The sequence below is a fragment of the Diadema setosum genome, chromosome 7, assembly GCF_964275005.1.
Source record: "Diadema setosum chromosome 7, eeDiaSeto1, whole genome shotgun sequence".
NCBI classification, from domain to species: Eukaryota; Metazoa; Echinodermata; class Echinoidea; order Diadematoida; family Diadematidae; genus Diadema; species Diadema setosum.
In genome coordinates, this window is record NC_092691.1 from 38,966,086 (window position 1) to 38,987,209 (window position 21,124).

General features: G+C 35.4%; 1 protein-coding gene across 1 annotated transcript; it reads right to left on the minus strand.

Annotated features, from left to right (window-relative positions):
• Positions 1 to 1,503: 1,503 nt before the first annotated feature.
• On the minus strand, positions 1,504 to 12,164 carry LOC140230872 (CUB and zona pellucida-like domain-containing protein 1). Its single transcript, XM_072311017.1, has 8 exons — positions 12,107 to 12,164; positions 9,788 to 9,802; positions 9,318 to 9,338; positions 7,934 to 8,154; positions 6,990 to 7,390; positions 4,997 to 5,093; positions 3,790 to 4,003; positions 1,504 to 2,372 (listed from the first exon to the last, which is right to left on the minus strand). The coding sequence occupies exons 1-8, from the start codon at positions 12,153 to 12,155 to the stop codon at positions 2,182 to 2,184; spliced, it is 1,209 nt and encodes a 402-aa protein (XP_072167118.1). The 5' UTR covers positions 12,156 to 12,164; the 3' UTR covers positions 1,504 to 2,181.
• Between the last annotated feature and the right edge of the window lie 8,960 nt (positions 12,165 to 21,124).

Sequence of the window (21,124 nt, forward strand, 5' to 3'; positions counted from 1 at the left end):
CTCACGGAACTGTTTTCGTATCAACATGAGACAAAGAAAAAAAACTCAAATGCTCCCCTTCACCCCAAATAAATGCAATCGTTGCTTAAAATTTATCTTCCGAACCAACAGTCTCACAGCCTGTCCCCTCAATTTGGGTCATTCTTGGAGGCATCATTATGTCTTAACGTGATCTCGCCATCTGCCTCGTTTTCCCCCTGTTCTTGATTCGTTACATTTTGTTGTTTGTTCTACCAAAAAAAAAAACTAAAAAAAAAAACTAAAAAAAGTGAACGAAAGACGCAGATGTTGATCAAAACCTGTTTCAAAGTATCATATGCAATATACGCATCTATTTCTATCTATCCCTATCTTATATATATATATATATATATATATATATATATATATATATATATATATATATATATTATATACATATATAAATATATATATATATATATTTATATATATATACATATGTACCTATATATATATATATATATATATATATATATATATATATATATATATAAAGATATTAAATGAAAACATCGCATAGGGATGATCTCTCTCGGCCTATTAGTTTTCTTTGCAAATTTTCTAGACAGTAAACTTTCTCCTCCCATAAAGTTACATGAAAATGCCCTTGGGATTGTTTGTTATTCTTTACCAGCATTATGGTCTATCATATAGGAGTTGTCAAGTTCAATCAATCCAACAAAAAATATGACGCAATCTTTCATACAGAGGAACCTTCATGTACAGTAGCATCAGTGGACATGACACCATATAAATACTAAGAACTCACTTCTTTTCCTTTCCTTGTCACAACGCGTACGCTTGCTTTATTGTTTGAGTTTTTGTTCTCTCCTCCATAACAATTGTTTCAACCACGCGACAGAAAAAAAAATGGTATTTATTATAGAAAGCCAGAACAAACACTATATGGTAAGGCGTAATGATAAAGAATGAGAATAAAGAGGAGGGAGAAAGACAGAAGAGAGAAAAAGAGAGAAATGGACTTTATATGATATCCTTTCTGTGAAAGCACAAGCTTCTTGAATTATTTTACTAGCTTCCAGATGTGATTTGCCTTTTTACCCGTGCAAGGTTGGGGTCAGTCCATATTACAGTGATGCAACAAGCGTATGATTAGACGTGTGACTTGGTTTGTATTCAAAATAACTATACTGTATGTAAGCACATGCAACAATGTGTCAGATTGCAGTAAAACAGAAATATAATTCAAATAAATAATAGGGAATGATGACTTTATTTCAATAGAACATTATTACTTCTAAGGCTTAATATGTTACTCGTACTTACATCACTACAAAATCATGTCGATTTTGTTATCAGTTCCTAAGTATGTTTCTGTAAGCTGGAGCATAAACGTGGTTAAGAAATGGTATGCGGAGATGCGCGATACAAACTGAGCAACACTACTTCATTTCGAATCTGCGTACATCATAGGATATATATATACAGCAAAAGAATCAATCAGATCCGCCTCATTTGGTGACTTCCTCTATTTTCATGCTGAAACGTTGAAAAAAATGAATGCATCTATGGAATAGAAGACAATATATTGCAATATCCACAATGTGCATGGAGCTCACATCACTGTTTTTATGTAAGATACTACATATCTGCATAAAGGGAAAACTTAGCAAAACTTGTGATAATGTAATGTAATAATTGCATTCTAAAAGGATATTCGTTTCTGGAGAATTGGTACTGGAGAATTGTTCTGGAGAGTTGGTACTATCAAACGCAACATAGTCGGTCCTTAGTGACGTGGTATGAAACCAAAGTCTGGGAATTGATGCGTATTCTTGCATATTCACACTTTATGATGTACAATGTTACTGTTACGGGGGGGGGTGTAATTACGATATGAATATAGGATCGAGGGACTATTTATTACAAAATGAAAGAAAAGGACTGCAGCAACAACAATTGCCGTCACCATCATGAGAACGGACCACAACTATCTACTGCGAGTATTTTCTTTACGCAGGTCTTGGTATAGAATCAGAGAAATGGCGTCAGGATTTTGTTGGTTAGTGTTAGGATGTTGTGTCAGTGTCATGATTTTGAATATTATGGCCGGTTTTTTTTTAGTAGCATCAGATTTAGGTGGAGGGTATTGAAGAAGCTGCCATTATCGGGTTCCGGTTCAGCGTCAGGTTCTGGTCTTTAGCTCTCATGGTCATCCAGGAGGTGAACCGCCTCTTCCAGACTCTGCCGCTGTCGAGGAGAGGAGATCTTGTTCAACTTGCGCATCACTACAACCATCATAGCAGCCAGCGCCATGACAACGGTTGCCATGGCAGCCATAGCGACCATCCAGGGGTTGAATGCACTCGTCACTTCCTCTTGAGTTACACCTTTATTGAAGCAAGGTATCGAAAAGAAGTATAAGAGCAGAATGTTAGGAAAAGAACGTATGCAAGCAAATCCATTATGTCCTACATTATACGAATGAGTGTGCAATGAGTTACATTTTGATCTAAAATCAAAAGTAGCATTATGTAAATATCATTGTAAACAGAGGGACAGAAAGAAACTAACGTTAAACATTATTGCACCAACCTTTTCGTGAAACAATAAGGTCTGTTATACTTCATCGTCATGTATTCTTGTATAGTGAAATTTGAACATACAAAAATAATATTTCTTATCAAAATAACAGTCACCGTCTTCTTATCATGACGGAATTAAGAAGTGGCTTCAAAGGTAAATTGCCAAGCGATATCAAAAACTTGGCATGTGTTCAGTATCAAAGGCCATTTGAACAACAATACCATATCACATTCTTAGTCGATGTTCTTTTCGTGTTGTGATCAATGCAATCGGTATCGTGGTACGTGTTTGAATGAACAAGAGAGTACGAGTTACAATTTGATTATTTACTCAGCTTTGCACCTCCGTAATCTGTAACACGCAATGTATAATGGGCGGAGATATGTTATTATGCAAATTTCTCCTATAGGAAGATAATTACAGACCATTGTTACATCCGCCAAGGGAGGAGGTTATGTTTTCATTACCGCTTGTTTGTTTGTTTGTTTGTTTGTTTCAACGGATTTGGATGAAACTTGCAGGAAAGGTTGAGAATGACACAAAGGAACAGATGATGATATTTTGGTAGTGATACGGAAAATGTAATGGATTTTATGAGGGATTTTCGATACTTTGGCAGGCAGTGTCAATGAACTTGGGAGGTCAAGCTGCGCATTTTTGAGGTTTTCATACGCGCACTATTTAGTGTGTACTCCAAGGGCCTTTTCACACGTACCACGTTGCTCAATTACAAACTTAATTAGAAACTTAATTGTAAACAAGTTTCAAATCACCCTACGCGATTCCAGTTTCCATTCACACGGCAAATTTGCTTGATTAGAAAATTGATTTGAGTTTGATTATTTACAAAATTAATTCAAATTAAGTAAATTCGGTACGTGTGAATGCCCAATTATTTCTGCTGCGGCTAGGCGCGCCGCCCACTGAGGGTTGATGACGTAACAGAAGACTTCTATATTGGTGAATCGGGCGATTTTCAGCATGCATAATATGGATGGAAATCACTGTTCTCTATGGAAGAACAAGATCATTGGTGAAAAGTAGCAACTTGGCGGAGGTCTTCGCTCTCAGAGTGGTTCTCCAGTTTATCATGTTAACTTAGATATCAAGTCGATTTCGGCATCTTATTCATATCCTTTGGCAAAAGAAATCCTATTCTACATGGAGAATAAGATACCTTGACTCAAAAAACAGTACAAGACAAAAACGGTACTGACTTACCGTTGTCGCTGGTCTCGAGGTGAGAGATGCTGTTCTGCTGATTCTGGGCAGATCGCACAACGCGCAAGGGTCCGCGCGTAAAGCGCTTCGTGTTAGACGCGCTGCCGACGTCACGCCTCCTACGAGCATTTCCTCCAGTCCTAGCTTCATCACCACTACACACAGAATTGCTGTCTTCTGCGTCGCACACCAGAAGATTACAATGGATGTAGACCTGTTACGATGTAGGGTGTTGGAGACATAGTTTTGACCCTTGTCAATTACTAGTACTCATTTCTCGCATAGTGCTTTGAAAGCTAAACATATAAAATATGTTTTCTCAACAAGTCATAATTTTGAATTTTGGATAGTCATTTGATTGGAAATTACAGATAAGTTAGTCAGAAATATATATATATATATATATATTTTTTTTATTTCATGTTTGCTATGAAATAAACAACAATAACATAGATAAATCTTGAGAAAGACATGACCTCTTTTTCACGAGAGGGAACTTTATCATGATCATGTCCTTTCTCTTCAAGTAATACAAATCTAATGATTTACGATGATTGGTATTTCACACAAGATAGACTAATGCATATATATAATTATATGTATATATATATACATATATATTTATATATATATATATATATATAACTCATTCTCCTGACAAATCGAGTCAGCCACACGAGTTTCTTGGTAGTGCCTATTTCATTAATATAGGTAGTCTTTTGAATGTTTCAGTAGAACATAAATTCCTTCGATTAAAATTTATCTTAGTCGGTCCAATGCTAATGATAATGAGAATATAAACTTCTTGAGTACTGTTTTACCGATTGAACAGGAAAAATGCTGTAAGGCATGATTGCATAAAAACACAGCAAAAGCAAAACAAAACACACAAAAAAGGAAAATTATCCCCGTTAAACAAGTAAAGCTGATATCTTATGCTTCCTCATGATTTTCAGGTCAGAATTTTCTAGTCTGAATCCCTCTTGGTACCAATATTATCAAAATTTCATTGATCTTTGGCACACAACACTGGTACAAACGACAATGATCTTGAAATTATTATGAATGCAATCTTTAGTTCATTATCAACCTTCAAGATTGTTATCAGGGATCGATATACACATACTCATGCTATATAGGACATAGTGCCGGTGATGACCATAACGTTCTTTACACAGGGATTTCAACAACGACCCAAACAACTTACAAACTCTCCCTGCTCGATGAACCTCAAAGTGTTCATTTCAACGCCGATGCGAGACTCTGTCAGTAGACTGATGCTGGTAAGTTCATCGTTCGAGACTCTGCAACAGCACAAAACACCATGGAATAAAACAGATAGCTTTATGCTTATCCTAATAAAAAATGCTTTATCAGCTGGCTAAAGAGGAGAAACCATACCAATACTAAAGGATTGTTTTAATTTTCACGTACATTTTGTCTGGAAAATGAAAACTAAAAATGACAATAAACAATTAATTGATAGCAATAAGTTCCAGCCTATTGCCGTTATAGTTATTGCAGTTTTTCTATTCTCGAGATTGGTTGTGGCATCGTCTTAATATTATTTTTTTTTTCTACTTTATCTATACCAGAAACAATCTTTGGGGCAAACAGCATTCCAAATCAAATCAAATCAAATCAAATGTATAAAAAAATCAAATTAAATTCAGGAGACAAATAGATGCGTGCGGAACAGCATTCAACATTGACAGGTACAATTCTTCGTTAAATAGTCAATTCAAGCAATTCAAGCAACTTTTTTTTTTTCTCTCAAACAAACTTGATAGAGTGACGACGATTCCTGTGTCATGTATAACTGGTATTATACCAATAATCAGGGGCTTCTTAGCCGAAATCAATATTGTTTTGTCATAGACATCCTATGTACTTTCCAACTTAGAATTGCATCTACCGAGTTGCCAACAGCAAATCGAAAGACCAAGGAGGTTCATGAGGATGAATCACAACTATTTTATGTCCTTTGAAACCATGTTCGATCCCACCACTCTATTATTTGAAGCATGTGCTAAACTGGATCCGCCGCGCAGACAGGAAGAAAATTGACTCTTTTTCATTGCAGAAACCAGGCACTCTCTGGGGAAGACATATCTTCGTGATGGTAATTACTTTTCGCCATCCCTACTTTTAAAATATAGGTCACATACAATGGTAAAGACACGCGGATGCGCTTATAAAAACTGCGCAAAATTATGAAAGAAGGACGAAACTTAATCAACTGGGCATGCCGGGGAATAATCTGATTCATCTTTAAATGAACAAGATTATGCTTGAAGATTTTTCCATACCAGTTTTATTTGTCGGAATTAATTCGAAAAGTGATAACACCGGATTTCCACCAGGGTACAGTTTTAAACAGTATTACATGATACAGCTATGATTTTTGTAGCCTTTACTATAAAGTAAGATTTCATTTTATATAATAAAGAAACATGTAAACTACAGCCAACATTATGTTAACATCCAAAATAATCTTCAGACTGCCCAGCAAGACAGCGGCATCAAACCCCGATCACCAAAGGCACAAAATGCACATGTGGAATTCCTATGCACATCAATAGAAAACTGACAACTGTGTGGATACATGTAACTACAGTCAGTTGCAACTCCGTCTCTTAAACCTTCTTAGAAAGACCAGGAAAAGTAAAGTAGTACATAAAAACACACACATACACACACACACACACACACAAACATTCAAATCTAGAAAAAAACAATCCAAACCCGAAATCCAATGTGGTAAAGAAATGAGAGAGAGATCCGAGAGAGAGAGAGAGAGAGAGAGAGAGGAGGGAGAGAGAGAGAGAGAGAAACCAGCGCATTCCGACAAACATTGTTAATTGCTGAGCACTTATTTATCGAGAAGCTCTTTGAAAATAGCAACAAAGAGAGATATCGAGCCTGTCCTAAATTCACTCTTGATATTTTCTTCGAGTTTTCTGAGGAGGAGGTAGGCCCTCAGTAACGGTAGAAACCTTCTCCACTTGTTATCAATAAAATATGTAATTCATCAGATAATGTCCCATCCCCCCCATCAAAAAAGAAGAAGAAAGGACCAAAATTTAAGTTGATAGATTAAGTCAGACATTAAATGATCGTGACATCATGTATCGCACCATGGAGGTCGTAATTCTCTAAATTGACCTGATGGGAAGATGGGAATAAGGAAGTTGTCTTACCCATTCAGGATGAAATCATAGAAGATGGAGTTGTCGTAGTTTGAGGTGGGTGTGGCTCGGCAGGATCGAATGGAGAGCGCGAGAGTACTCTCCAGAGAAAGGACGGAGGCGGCGAAATAGAGCGCTTCGTTGAGACCAATGCTGTATGGATAGTCTGAGACAGCTGTCTGGTAGGTCCCATCCTCGTAGATGTCGAAAGAGAAAGTATAAGCTCCCTCCTCTTCCAAGGTCTTGTCGATGGTGTAGTCTGTGAGCTGATAACTGACACCGCCACTCACACGCTTGCTTCGGTTGTAGGAACAAGAAAGCGGGATGTCGATCGCATATTGGCGACTGATAACATCGTTGCTCTCATAGCGACTGATGACGCGATTTGTGTAAATCTCTTCTTCAGCGTTTTCCTGTTATTAAAGAAGCAATGTTGTCACTTTTTTTATAAAGGACTGTCTTTTTACTATCGGTGATATTGGAAAACAAACGAACAATAATCATTAAAGCAGCACGAGGCGACTTCATCATACCATCTATTATAGAGTGTTTGGCCATATGTATCAAGAGCAATGGCAGCGTTTGATAGCGAACGCAATAATGAAACAACGTCACAAATCACATACACGGCGTATTCTGTGGTATTGGAAGCATTTTAAAACAGTGTTGTTATTAAAATAGGCTGTTTGCTGGTGAGATTTCACCCTCACTTGTGACGAACTTAGAGATATTATGTCCCTTGTTCGGTTTTGTTCGTTCTTTTCTTTGCAGTTTCATACACATACAAACATTCACACACATATAAACAAACAGACAAACACACACACACACAACTGTCCTGGTGTTAAAGCTACACAGATTTGAAGATTCTTGTCTGAATCAGTGAAAGCCTACAGGACTGCTCAATGAGGATGTAGTGGATTCGGAGGGAAGCGTGGGCCCGATATGTAGCGTACCGTTCTATTAGTGCCACAGGCTGTAAGGTTGGTTGTGAGTTCAATGATATTCTCGCTCTCATCATTAGTATCATCGTAGCCCCAGCAAGATTCATCTGAAGCTTCGGCGTTCTCGAAGCGGACATTTTCACCCGCCATTTCACCAGTAAGCAGGGTCTTCGGAATCTCAACAATCATTTGGCTCTCTGTGCACGTAAGAACGATGCCCGTGGTATCGAGCTCTGTGGCGGTGAGATGAAACGAACAGAAAACATACATTAATTGGATGTCATTTCAAACTGCACACTTTTGACAGTTAACTGAAATTTATTTTGTATTCTTTATAGCTAGTATATATTCAACATTACAACGTTGTCACGTTCCTGGAAGTGGAGAAGGGGAAATGATGTCATGTTATATTTATGGATATGACATTTCGTGTATTGTTAAAAAACGAGAGCATTCTTCGTTCACTATAACTAAATAGCATCGGTGCTTACACTTGCGAATCATAGCTGTGTCCGATGCGATTAGTGCGAGATGAAAGAGCTGTAAAGTTATTGCTTTGATAATTAGAAACACGTTCGCAATTTTCCTGTATGATTAGTGTGACATTAACGCGCCGTGAAGTTGATCAATGTTAAAAGAGCATTAATTGTTTTTGATGGCATAAAGTATCAATATTTTAGTAGGAAAGTAGGAGATTGAGAGTATTATGGCATGATGTAATTAGAGGATATTGATGGTACAGTCTACGGTGTCTCATTCTTCTCCTCCAAGCCCCGCTTTGAAACTTACAATCAAAGCTGACCCCAGAAGAATTAATGTCTTGCCAGTGAACCTATAGCTATGTTTATCCAGTCCGTCGTTCGATGAGGCGTAACTTACATCCCTTTTCCTCTCACTGTTTCCCATCACGCCTCCTCCTCGTTCTACACATTACTAAACTATTCGGCTACCACAACATCTGGCATTCCTGCTATCAATCTTGTTGCAATAAATTCAACCGGCTGTTAAGACTAATGCTGATTGCACAACTAATGCCAATAGTCTTGGAGCTGAAGCCCCTCTCATACAACATGATCAACCATTCTACTACGTTTTCCACACCACAATTAGTGTTGACGAGTGGTATTTCCATCAATACCGCTCTGTTGCTAAGTCCCCAACAATGATGGCCGTAACACCATCTACAACCATGACTGACAAAAGTAGCCACATCTGCCATCATTGCGCTTACTTACCATTCCCATGCCTCCATTAAAACTTTGCTCTTTGCCACCACTCCTGTTACAAATGATAACTGAAAACTCAAACAAACTTACTAGTTTGTTCTCACTGCTGTGTTATCTCTTTTCATCAGTGTAACAATTTTTGATACATACCGCAAAAATGATCAACCTACCATCAGGTTCCGCAGTTGTTCCTGAAAAGCAAATGAAAGAGAGATTGTTTGTGTTTTCACAAATGCACTTAAACTGAGAGTACATGTAATACTGGATTTCTGTCGTCTTGATAGGATTTAGTATCAATGTTGCAACTTATCATTCTTTAGCAATATTTTAATACTGTATATAGCTGAAATATCGGAAAAGGAACAAACTGCAAATAACACACACACACACAAACAAACACACACACACATATATAATATATATGTGCGTATAAAGATATACATATATATATATATATATATATATATATATATATATATATGTATATCTTTATACGCACATACACACATACTTGCTTACTTACAAGGACATACTATAATACGCGTAATCATTTGATTCAGATGAAGTAGAATAATCAAAGTGCACTTAAAAAGTGTATTCTAGTACCAACGATAAAGATTAATAAATCCTCTATAAATACCTTGTGATTGGACCCCTGTTTTGAAACAAGAGAGGGCGAGAAAGAGAGAGAGAGGGAGAGAGAGAACGAGGTTATCAAGAAATGCATCATGTATTCACACAAGCAAGGGTTTAAGACGCAAATAGATATAGGGCTCTGTAGGATTAGTCACAATGACCTTGGCAATGGTGTAGTCTTACTTTTACTAAACACACGCACACACACACACACACACACACACACAAAATGTATGGAATGGAAATCGGATGATGCAATGAGACAATACACAACATTAAAATCGATCATCCGTAAGCTGGATTTTTTTAAAATCACAAATAAGATCATTCTCAGTATACGGTATTAATATTTACATCACAAATTCAAGCTGAAAAACAGAATAGAAACACGAGGAAGGCAGTTAACCTTGAACGTAGTAAAAGCAGTAGAACAGACAATAATTCTGCCTTTAATCCCCCTTGAACTCAATAAATTTTGAAAAGCTGGCATAGGAAAAGATAAGGTATAATATCTTCAGGTCGTATAACGGAAACTATTGTTGACTCTGCAGTGAGCTAAAAATGATGATCAAAGGATAGTAATGAAATTCAATTATACTGATATCACTGCTCAGCACGAACCACACAGACTGTGCCAAGTGATGGTTAAATTCTTCAGCTCTGATTCCTTTTTGTGTATTTTCGAAATAATTTATAAGCAGGTCAGAGAGACATTGATGGGAGTTGTTAACAAAGGTAAAGATAAGGTTAAAAACACAAACAATCAAAGGGAGGGTATAGCTTTGCTTGAGATGTGATTCAGATTTTAACTTTCTGCGACACAATTAGAAACCACTCCCGATATATTGAAGAATCAACGATTTTAAAAGAGTAATACACAGTTTATTTGATGAAAATAAGTTTTGAAATGGTTGAGATAACGTATCCAACAACAATAACAACAAAAACAACAACAACAACAACAGCAAAACCAAACCAAAGACATCCTAAAAAATTAAGTCCCACCTTTTGTCAACACGTTTGTCTTCTTGGAGATCTGGGCTATTTTAAATCCAGTTTACATCAAATAGACGTTTAATTCCTCCTGGAACTGTATGTTCTTTAGTATTCCGTTAGAGGTTTCTCATGGCCTCACAGAAAGGTTGGCAACCTGAAGCCCAATCAAAACTATTTCACTGCTTTTACCCCAATAGTCAGGTGTAGTCTTATTGCATAGAATACCAAATGAGATATAAACTTTCTAGACTTTAACAAGCACAACAGATCACGTAGAGATATTAGTTCAGCAGATATTTCAGTATAAATCATAAATGGTAACAATTATAATGATGTATGGGTTTAAGCTCTTCGTAATTTCTCCATAACATAAGTGATTCACAGCATCAGAAAACAATACAGGCAAAGTGATAAAAAACTGTAAGAGGTTCAAGAAGGGGAATCTAAAAAAAAAGCCTACAGAAATAAGAAATAAGAGAGTGTAAGCAAAAGTAATACGTTTTCGTAATCAGTAGTTCTGCAGTAATCGGTGATCGCACACATACGCACACATAATGCATATGTACATATAATTGTTGTGTATACATTCTATCTATATAATATATGTGTGATTCTAGAGTTGGTATAGAGAAATAAATACTGAACGAAAGAGCAAGACAACGATATTGAATAAACGATTCCTTTTCCGTATGTCAATTTGTTCTCTTTCTGAGCTCCCTTACTTTTTCGATCTCTTTCTGTTAGTTCTGATGGTTCTAACTCTAATAAAATAATTGAATCCGTGTAATCGATGTTAGGTATTGTTAGATACACAAAATGTAAACAATAGTTATGAAAAAATGTTGTTCAGAATTTAACCGTTTACAGTTATGTTTTTATTAGAAAAATACTGATATCTTCCTAAGTTTTAGGCATTATTGCAAAAATTTATATGGTAGGATGTTTTGTGGTACAACAGACCTACACAGATGCATCAAATGTGATTTCTTGAACATTACATTTTTAAATTACTGTTCCCGAAGGTTAACAAGGCCTTTAAGCTTATGAATCTAATACCAATAGAAAAATTGAATTTTCTGACGTCAACGAATGATAATTCACTATAATTCTTCCATATCAATAATGAATCACGGCACAAGACGATTTCATCTCAGAAAAGAAATTTAGAAAGGCAAATAAATTTGTTACATTAGGTCCTACAGGTGAATGAACACTTTCCTGAAAAAAGGATATATATATATATATATATATATATATATATATATATATATATATTTATATATATACATATATTGAGTGATTGGAGAAAAAAAAAATCACATCCTACCCGAAACGGCGAGAAGTGCCAGAGAGATGAATACGAATCGGAGCGCCATGATGATTGAATAGTGTTATCCACTCCTTCTTGTACGACGGAAAATTTCCAAGTCTTACGATTCCATCGGTTTCGGTCACAATATATGGCTTCACTTAGCCCCGCCCATTTTAAACCATTCTAGCCCGTACACGACACCTGGTCTTCCAAGGAAATGTTAGCAACCCACCTTAATCTGAATAGTCATATAGTTAAGGTCAATATTTGGTCAATAAAGCACAGAGGTGCGGTATCCAACTTCTCATCTTTCAGCTGTGGTTGGACTGTTACGATGTCGAGTGCTATTGACTGACAAAGGAGCTAGAAAAGTGAGACGAAGATCCTATTTCTTATCAGATGTTGAACGTTATGACCGCAATGACAAATATATATTTTCAATAATCAAGAGGTCCATATATTCGTATTATCATGTATGATTATACCCAGATTACAGATATGAGACACTGATTTAATTCAGGGGAGAGAGGGGTTTATGACTGTAATAAGGGGAAGAATAACTGTTTCCATTGTCACTGATCGTACATTGTAAAAGTAGATATAGCCACTGTTCGTTATAACTCATGCAAAACAACGGCATCAAAATCGCAATATTATGTGCTTCCCTTCACGTATACAACATAAAGAATAAACAAATCCACGAAAAGGTAATACGTCAATATTCTTCTCAAGATCATCCTTCAAAGAAAGAAGTTTGTACCAATTAATGCTGCCAGAAATACTGATATTATTGATTTGATTTGATTTGATTTGATTTGATTCATTGGTCCCTGAATCATCACTGTACATGCACATACATTCATATATGCATGCATTGTTGGTGTCACACATAATCATACACAAACATAAGTTGTTAACAAAGTATCATTACCTTTACATTCCGATAGCTAAGCGTATCAGCGATACAATGCATAACAAAGAATGGCTACAGCTAAAACTAGCTTGATTTGTTTGCATCCTTTGTACATAATACATATCGGAAAAATAGCAGGGAGGGATGATTTGCTTTAAGGCAGTTTGACTCTCCTATCTAAAGCAGCGTAAACATGGTCTCAACCAACGCAAAGAGTTTGATTTACTTTACACTCGACCGCGATGAACATTAACATTAAGATAAGGCTTCCCTTAAGCATACCGCATCACTCTATTATATTTGAATTGTTAGGAGGTATGTTAGACATACATGTAATGAAGTACTGTATGTAAACAAAATAAAGGATGCCAGACAACGAACGGTATGCCTTCTTTGACGTGTTTTCATTGGATGTTTAGGGAGCAGACCAATGAGAATTTTATAGACTTCGATAAGGTGAGGCATCTTTAATATCGACGAAAACTCTAGTTAAACAAAAGTTCATCACTCAGGTAGCTGGTTGGATGCTTGCCTACGCTGAGCTGACGGGAGAGCCAATGAACACTGTAACTGTAACAACTGTCCTATTGAAAGCAAGAGATTATTAAGCAGAGGGGTGAAGGTTCAGGTTCGAGTTTTCTTCAGTTTGTCTCCCTTAAAAATGAAATTTGTAATGATATGTAATTTAACAAACATGTTGGGGAAAAAAGGAACCACGGAGTTTGAACCTGTCATCTACTGCTTTCCGGGCAGCGTCACTACCACTCCCTGGTTGCCGGCAGTGACACGATAAACTTAGAACAAAATTAACATCAAAGCTCCGCGTTCCTGCCGTATGGAGCCAAATATTCAGTATCATTCTTCTAGCAAGCGTAAGCAGACATTATCATCATCACAAACACAACAGCCTGAAATTCATGAAGCAGAAAGAAGGCCCTGAAAGGTTTTTGCGTCAGGTTTGATAAAAAAGAATAATTTTATGTCTTGAATGGTAACCGCATGCTATTCAGGAGAGATTCCCATCAAAGTGGACTGAATGACAAAAGAGCAGGAGGGCTGTACGGTAGAAGTATAAATGCAATAAAAACCAAAACCCGAACAAAAAATTAGTTACTGCAAAATTGCTCTACAGGGACCAAATCTATCAGGGTAACTCTGCATCAGCACTTTATCTGCTTTTCACGATCTCATCCAAATCGAAGGTAAGTACTACTGTTAGAAACTCTTGAGGTAGATATTTTGCTCAAGGGGTCCGAGAGAGAAATGGTCCCCATGAACCTACCTAAACTTAAACATCTCATCGCCATCGCTGAATATAACTAATGAGAAAATGATATTGGAATGGTAGATTCAAGTCAAACGACAATTGTTTTTTTTTCTTAGAAATATTATCTATCCTTTGTAAATAACACAAAAAATGACGAAATATTCAATATCTTCCGCCATATCTAAGATTTTGCTTTGCATCCTCTACGTTTCTTTGGTTACATTGAAGACATATCAATAAACCCTGATATATATATATATATATATATATATATATATATACATACATATATATACATATATATATATATATATATATGTATATATATATATACATATATATATATATATTTATTTATATATATATACATATATATATATATATATATATATCAGGGTTTTGGTCATGTTTTGGTCAAGTCTTTTGATGCCAGTATATATATACATATATATATATATACATATATATATATATATCATTATTATTTTTCTTTTTTTTTGTCAGAGGAGACAATATTGGAATGTGATAGAAAAAAAAAAACAACCTGCCACGTTTCTCCATATAATCACTTTCTTTTGTGCATACTTTATATTTCTATCGTTGTATCTGTCTTGTAACTCGCTCTGGTGATCACGCCACTCTCTAGAAATTTCGCGCTGCAGACATTCTTTTCATCTTCTTCTCTTTTTCTTTTTTTATATTCTTCGACAGCTATAAATTTATACTTCACAAACTGTATTTCCTTTCGATTGTAAATATCAAGTAAGAATGTATCACATATTAGTATAGCGGAATCTACACCCTACAAGCCATGCTTCTATCTAGATTCCTCATATTACACATGTTTAATTGTATTAACTGCTGTATTTGACAATTCGCCCATGCATTTCTTTTTTAATGTTTATGTTTGTTAATTGTTGAAACGCGGAATATGGAACAATAAAAAACAAACAAACAAACAAAAAACAAACAAACAATCATAACTTTGCTTGGTAGGGAGGCCAGGTACTTACAGTACTGTATACACATGGTTACAATGCGTTATTCAGACGGTTTCAGATGGAAGCTTCGTATTTTCGTTATTCCGATATTTTGTTAATCTCAAAATGAAATAAGGTTCGTTATTCAGGAAAATCGATATTACGCTTTTTGTTTTTCGTGAAGATTTACGAACTTTCTTTCACTAACAGATTACCTGAACTTCACGGATCATTTACGGACAAACGAACCTTCTGAAACGCTATAATTTCGGATTAATGAATATCTAGTAATACGGAATAGTGTTTCGGAATAACAAACTTTCGGAAAACCAGGGTCACACGTACGTATGTTATGAACTAATTTTCAACTTGGGAGTTGAAAACATGTTCATATTTATAATTATGCTCCAACAAACTAATGCTGTAATAGATAATTAGATAAAATACCTGATCTCCTTGATTTATGTAGTATACTATTGTACATGATAAAATATACTTATACCATCATTATCATCATTATTATCATAATTGTTATTATCATTATAATTGTTATTACTATCATTATTATTATCATTAAGATAAAAAGGATTCGTATCTTGCTTTACACGAGAGCTATATAAACAACTTACATCATGTCACGATTGAAAAGATTTTAAACTACATTCAACTGACATACAAATATGAAGAGCGTGAATGTTAGATTTCTAATTTCAGCTTATTCTTTTTTGCATTTACTGTAATTACATGAAAAGAAAAAGAATTACGTCGAGGTCAACACAGGACATTTCCTTTTCTTTTTGTATGTACATGGTACATTGTAACTTCAAGCTTCAAGCTTCGCTTTTGAGGGGGTTAACATCTTCGTTATCCAATTTAATATCACCATTTTTTTCTGCAATTCCCATCAAAATTATTATGTACCCTTTTTGTATTGATTATTCATGATGATATTTGTTTATTTTCATGTTCAATGTGAGTATAACTTATTGATTACGCTGAGTTGGAGAAAGTATGATTGAACTTTTTCTGGAACAGGTAGGCAATGTAATTATTGAACTTTCTTATGAAACTTTATTGTCTCCGTTTGAATCGTATTATTAAAACTCAATATTACACATGAGGTTAAGAGCACATGACTTGTGATTCGAACTATTAACCCTTTGTTAAATGGAAATAAGTGATAAATGATAACTGGATTGAATTGAAACGAAAGAAATCATAATTTCATTGAATTGGATTGGATTTAAAGTAGGCAAATAAGGAAATAACACTAACCCCTTTTCTCCGAATTGGTTTTTGTTGAGGCATAGCGGTAACAAAAGAAAAAAAAATCTGCATTTCATATTCCACATTTGCCATGGTGCTGTAAATCATCCACGAAATGCCTAATAATAAGACTTTACCGGAATTTACATTATAAATGAAATTACGGATCATTAACACAATAGTTATGCGATTTGCGTTGAATTCACATTTCAGAGCACAAAATGATAGGCCTATGTCTTATGAAAATCGCTATCAAGTGGTTTCCGTTTATTTAAAAAAGGAGATAATTTTGAAATAAGTAATCATAGACCTATTTCTTTACTTTCATCCATTATTTGGAAAAATTGATATTCATAGGAGAAATTACATTTCTTAATTATCATAATGTTTTTACAAACCCTCAATTTGGGTTTCGCTAGAAACACACCACCATTCATTGATAACTTATATAGATAATCATTCTCATCTTATCAGAATCTTTCTGGACTTCTCCAAGGCCTTTGATACATTCATCATGACTTTTTAAATCACAACTTTACAGACATTCTTTTACTGTTAGGCAGAACAAGAGCAGGAGGTTGCTGTACATGGACTTCCGGTGAGTGGATCTTTGCTCTGTGAATAGATTGGGACTTTGACGAAGGGTGTGCCCAAAGGGCTTGGGCAATACTACACACACACTGTTTGCCAATCGGTTTTGTGGCGTAATGGGTAATCTCATCTGTTCCTCCCGAACGCATCTTTGCTAGTGATATAAGGGGGTGATGCAAGTCACATTTACTTCATGAGGTGCGGCGTTTCTCTGTTTCGCACTGTCATCCAAGCACAGCCTGTCTCCATGTGCCATCTGCCTCGTCATCCCGATTACTCAACATTTTAAATATACAAAAGATCATTTGGAGCTTTGAAAAGAAAAGAAATTCTAAACATATCAATGAAAGTTTATCAAAATATATAATGTTGTCATAATAATGAAATAATCATAACTATTTATCATTGTTATTATTGTCATTAATAATAATAATTATTATTATTATCGTCATCATCGTCACTTTTATCATTATTGTTATCATCAATTCAAATAAATGTTATCATTTTACTATGTCGATTGACATGGCATCACGAGTCTCTACTTTCTTCCAAACGGGTATCCCAGTGTTTTTTTATTACCTCCAATGCATATGTTAGGGATGGATAATAAGAAACCTCTTATGAAATAAGAAGTGGTAAGTAATTCCAAAAGGAATTCAACGTTTATTTGATGAAAATTGGTTTTGAAGTGGCTGACATATCCAAAACAAGTGATTCTAATAAAAGGTGGACCCCACCTTTTACTGAGATCTCATTGTTTTTACTTTGCTTTGGAGATCTAAGCCATTTCAAAATCGATTTTTGTCAAACAAGCTTAGAATTTTTCTTCGAATGGTATGCTCTGTAACATTTCATAAGCAGTTTCTCAGTATCTTGCAAGAAAAAAATCGCAAGTTTAATCCTTATCCGTACCTATACCTGAAGTCAAGTCTCAGCCAAAACTTTACAATTCCTTTAACCAGGCCAGATAAGTTTCACCCTCCCCCTCCCATATTTATACAAAAGAGAAAGATGCACCCTAATACGTCCATAGAGTTACAGGAAGGGCTCGTGTGAAATATGGAAGGGTTTTTTTTTTTTTTATGTGCACCAGAAGAATACTATTGGTTTGTATTAGTATAAATCGCTTTTCAGTCTGCGTGTGGATTTCTGAGCAGGTACTGCCGTAAATAAACCTTTAAAAAAGATTACCATCATGTATTATATAATAGTTTATATAATATTACAATGTATAATAACATTGGATTCACAAAGGGCAATGGTAATAACATACTGACAACCTAATGCACTTTTCCAAAATGTTTAATACAATCGTCCTAATGCGCATCCGTCCAGCAAATAAAGTATCCAAAGTCTTAGTTTATGAATGTCAATATTTTATGCAAACTGTGATAATCTATAATATCAACAAACATTTTAAGATAGTTAATGATTGCCACTGATGATGTGCTATCATGTTGATAGCACATGACATCACTCCAGATGACTTTTTGAATCGTTCCTATGTGGGTCGCTCCTTTCAAGCATTACAAAATCCAAAGTCTCATTTTACCGGTGTATTATTCTGGAATCTTGTATGACCGTTATCTCAACAGGATGCCAGTAATTCATGATTACAAAGGAGCGTGATCTAGAATACAATATCAGTTTTTTCAAAATATGCCGTATGTTTCCTTTGCTAGAATTGAATAAAAAAAAAAATATGTTTATCATTCCGTGAACACACAAATTTTTATTGGCCTGTTTTGCGTCAACTGTAAAAGGGAAAGCCGCATAGGATGCAAATTGTGGTTTCTGACGTAAAGTGCCTGTGCCCAAGCTATCTTGTCTTTAAAAAAAAAATCGTCAACCACTGAATTGGGGTATGATCAGCAATGTACTTTGTACGTATCATAGTCCTTGGTCTTGGTAGGAACTGCCTTTCACCTATTGTAAACTACAGCTGTAATATTGTTGACATGCCGATGATATCGATAATGAAAGCAATCGCAGTGATGACACACTAATCCATTGTCTACCATAAAAAAAAAAAAAAGATACGGGCAATCTGCCAACAGTTGTTTTGATAATTCAAATACACCGCTTCCGTTTCTTCTTTTTCCCTTTTTCTTGAAACGTTTCTTCTCCTTCTTTTTTTCTCTCCAAAGAACAAGAACAAGAACAAAAACAAAAACACGCAAACAAATAGTACTATGTTTACCAGTATCCAATAGCGGTTGTTTGATACCTTCCTTTATGTTATTAAGATGTAATACAAAAAGGGAAACAAAAAAAAAAAAATATATATATATATATATATATATATATATATATATATATATATATAATGTACATATTGTGTCAGGTTTTACTTTATCTCCAAAACATAAGTAAAGTAAACGTGAAGTAATTTAGATCATAAATTCCCAGGTTGAAGTGCCTCTTTTTTCCCTTTTTTTAAATGTTGGTTATTAGAAATGATGTTAAAGTTTTAGGGCTGGTTCGTCTGGGAGATAGGTCATCAAAGGTGGGGAAGTTCCTATGCTTCCATCGTACTTTGTAAATCTGCCATGCCTACTAAAATATTTCGTCACACCATGGTACCGTTCATGCAAAGGTAGGGGTTATCGCAACACGGCAAACTATTATATCAACAAACCTGTGCAAACAGCCCTCTTGCACATCATGCGTAAACATATTGATAACAGTAGATTAACAATAACCTCAACGCCGTCGACAGGACAATCTCTGTGTTCTTTCTTCCTTTTTTTTTTAGTGTCTGCCTATTCTTCTTTGTCTGACTATGATTTTTACACAAATATATATATATATATATATATATATATATATATATATTGTTTTTATAGTTGCTACTAATCTGCAGTAGTCTTAGTTTCTCTTTAAATTTTCTGCCAGCTATTGTGAATTGTACGTCTCTCGTCTCATGATTTCTGCCCTTATGTTCTCTTCTTTGAAATGTCTCCCCGTATCCGTGCGGCTTAATTAAGCATGACTGTAGTTTTGTGTGTCTTCTTTGTGTGTGTACGTGTGTGTGTGTGTGTGTGTGTGTGCGTATGTGTGTGTGCGAAGTAAACAACGAATGTCCAACCCTAGCGATTGTATCAAATTGCATGTTTTTAAGTATTTTCTTGACCCCACTGAAGGAGCTTGTAAATTATCGCCACCCTGTCTTGAACAAGTTTTACTTTGACAAGGTAAAGTCCTCGTCACGAATGGCGAACCCCTTATGAATCACAGAGCTTGGAAGCATTTTATAACGCCACAGATTCTTATCTCTTGAGATTACACCCACTATTTCAACAACCGGTTCAGAGTATTCATATGGGATTGTCGATGGGAAATGATTAACTATACTGTAAAGAAGTCTGTTTACAGATCATAACTTTGATTTTGATTAGTTTTGTCGGATTAAGGGCAACACACCTTGGGCAATCTTTAAAGACAAACATATTTGTCTTTGATTTTTTTTTTTTTTTGTTCGGGGGGGGGGGGGGAGTGCTGCTGCTATTGTAATGGATAATTTGAAATGCCCTTCTTTAGAGTTATTCAGTGGTTTTTTGGCTGGTCTTTTTTGGTGCCTACACTTAAGATTATCCGCTCTCTTGCTGAATGAAGGCTTCTGTGTCGAAAAAAATTGCGTATTTTTTCATCGAGGCAGAGATCACACAAGCCTCTCTTGCTTTTATTGAAATCTGTCTTAATTCTTTTAAGGATGTCAAAAATTAATGTATAGTGGCTTTTTGTCTTGTTCAAGTTGTAAATGTCTATTAGAAGTTGAGTTTTTTTTTTTTTTTCTCATGTTTGGTTACTTGCAACTGTCTTTGAAGGTGCCGCCCGTTAGTCCATAGTATGATTTTTTTTTCTTTATTGTCGTACTTGACTGTGACCTTGTACACTAGGCTTTTTCAAGGCATTTTCCTCCTCGCAGAATACTTGAATATCTATATATGATTTGTCAATACTACTTATATATTGACTTATACATTATTTTTTCATAGACCACAAAACACGTGAGC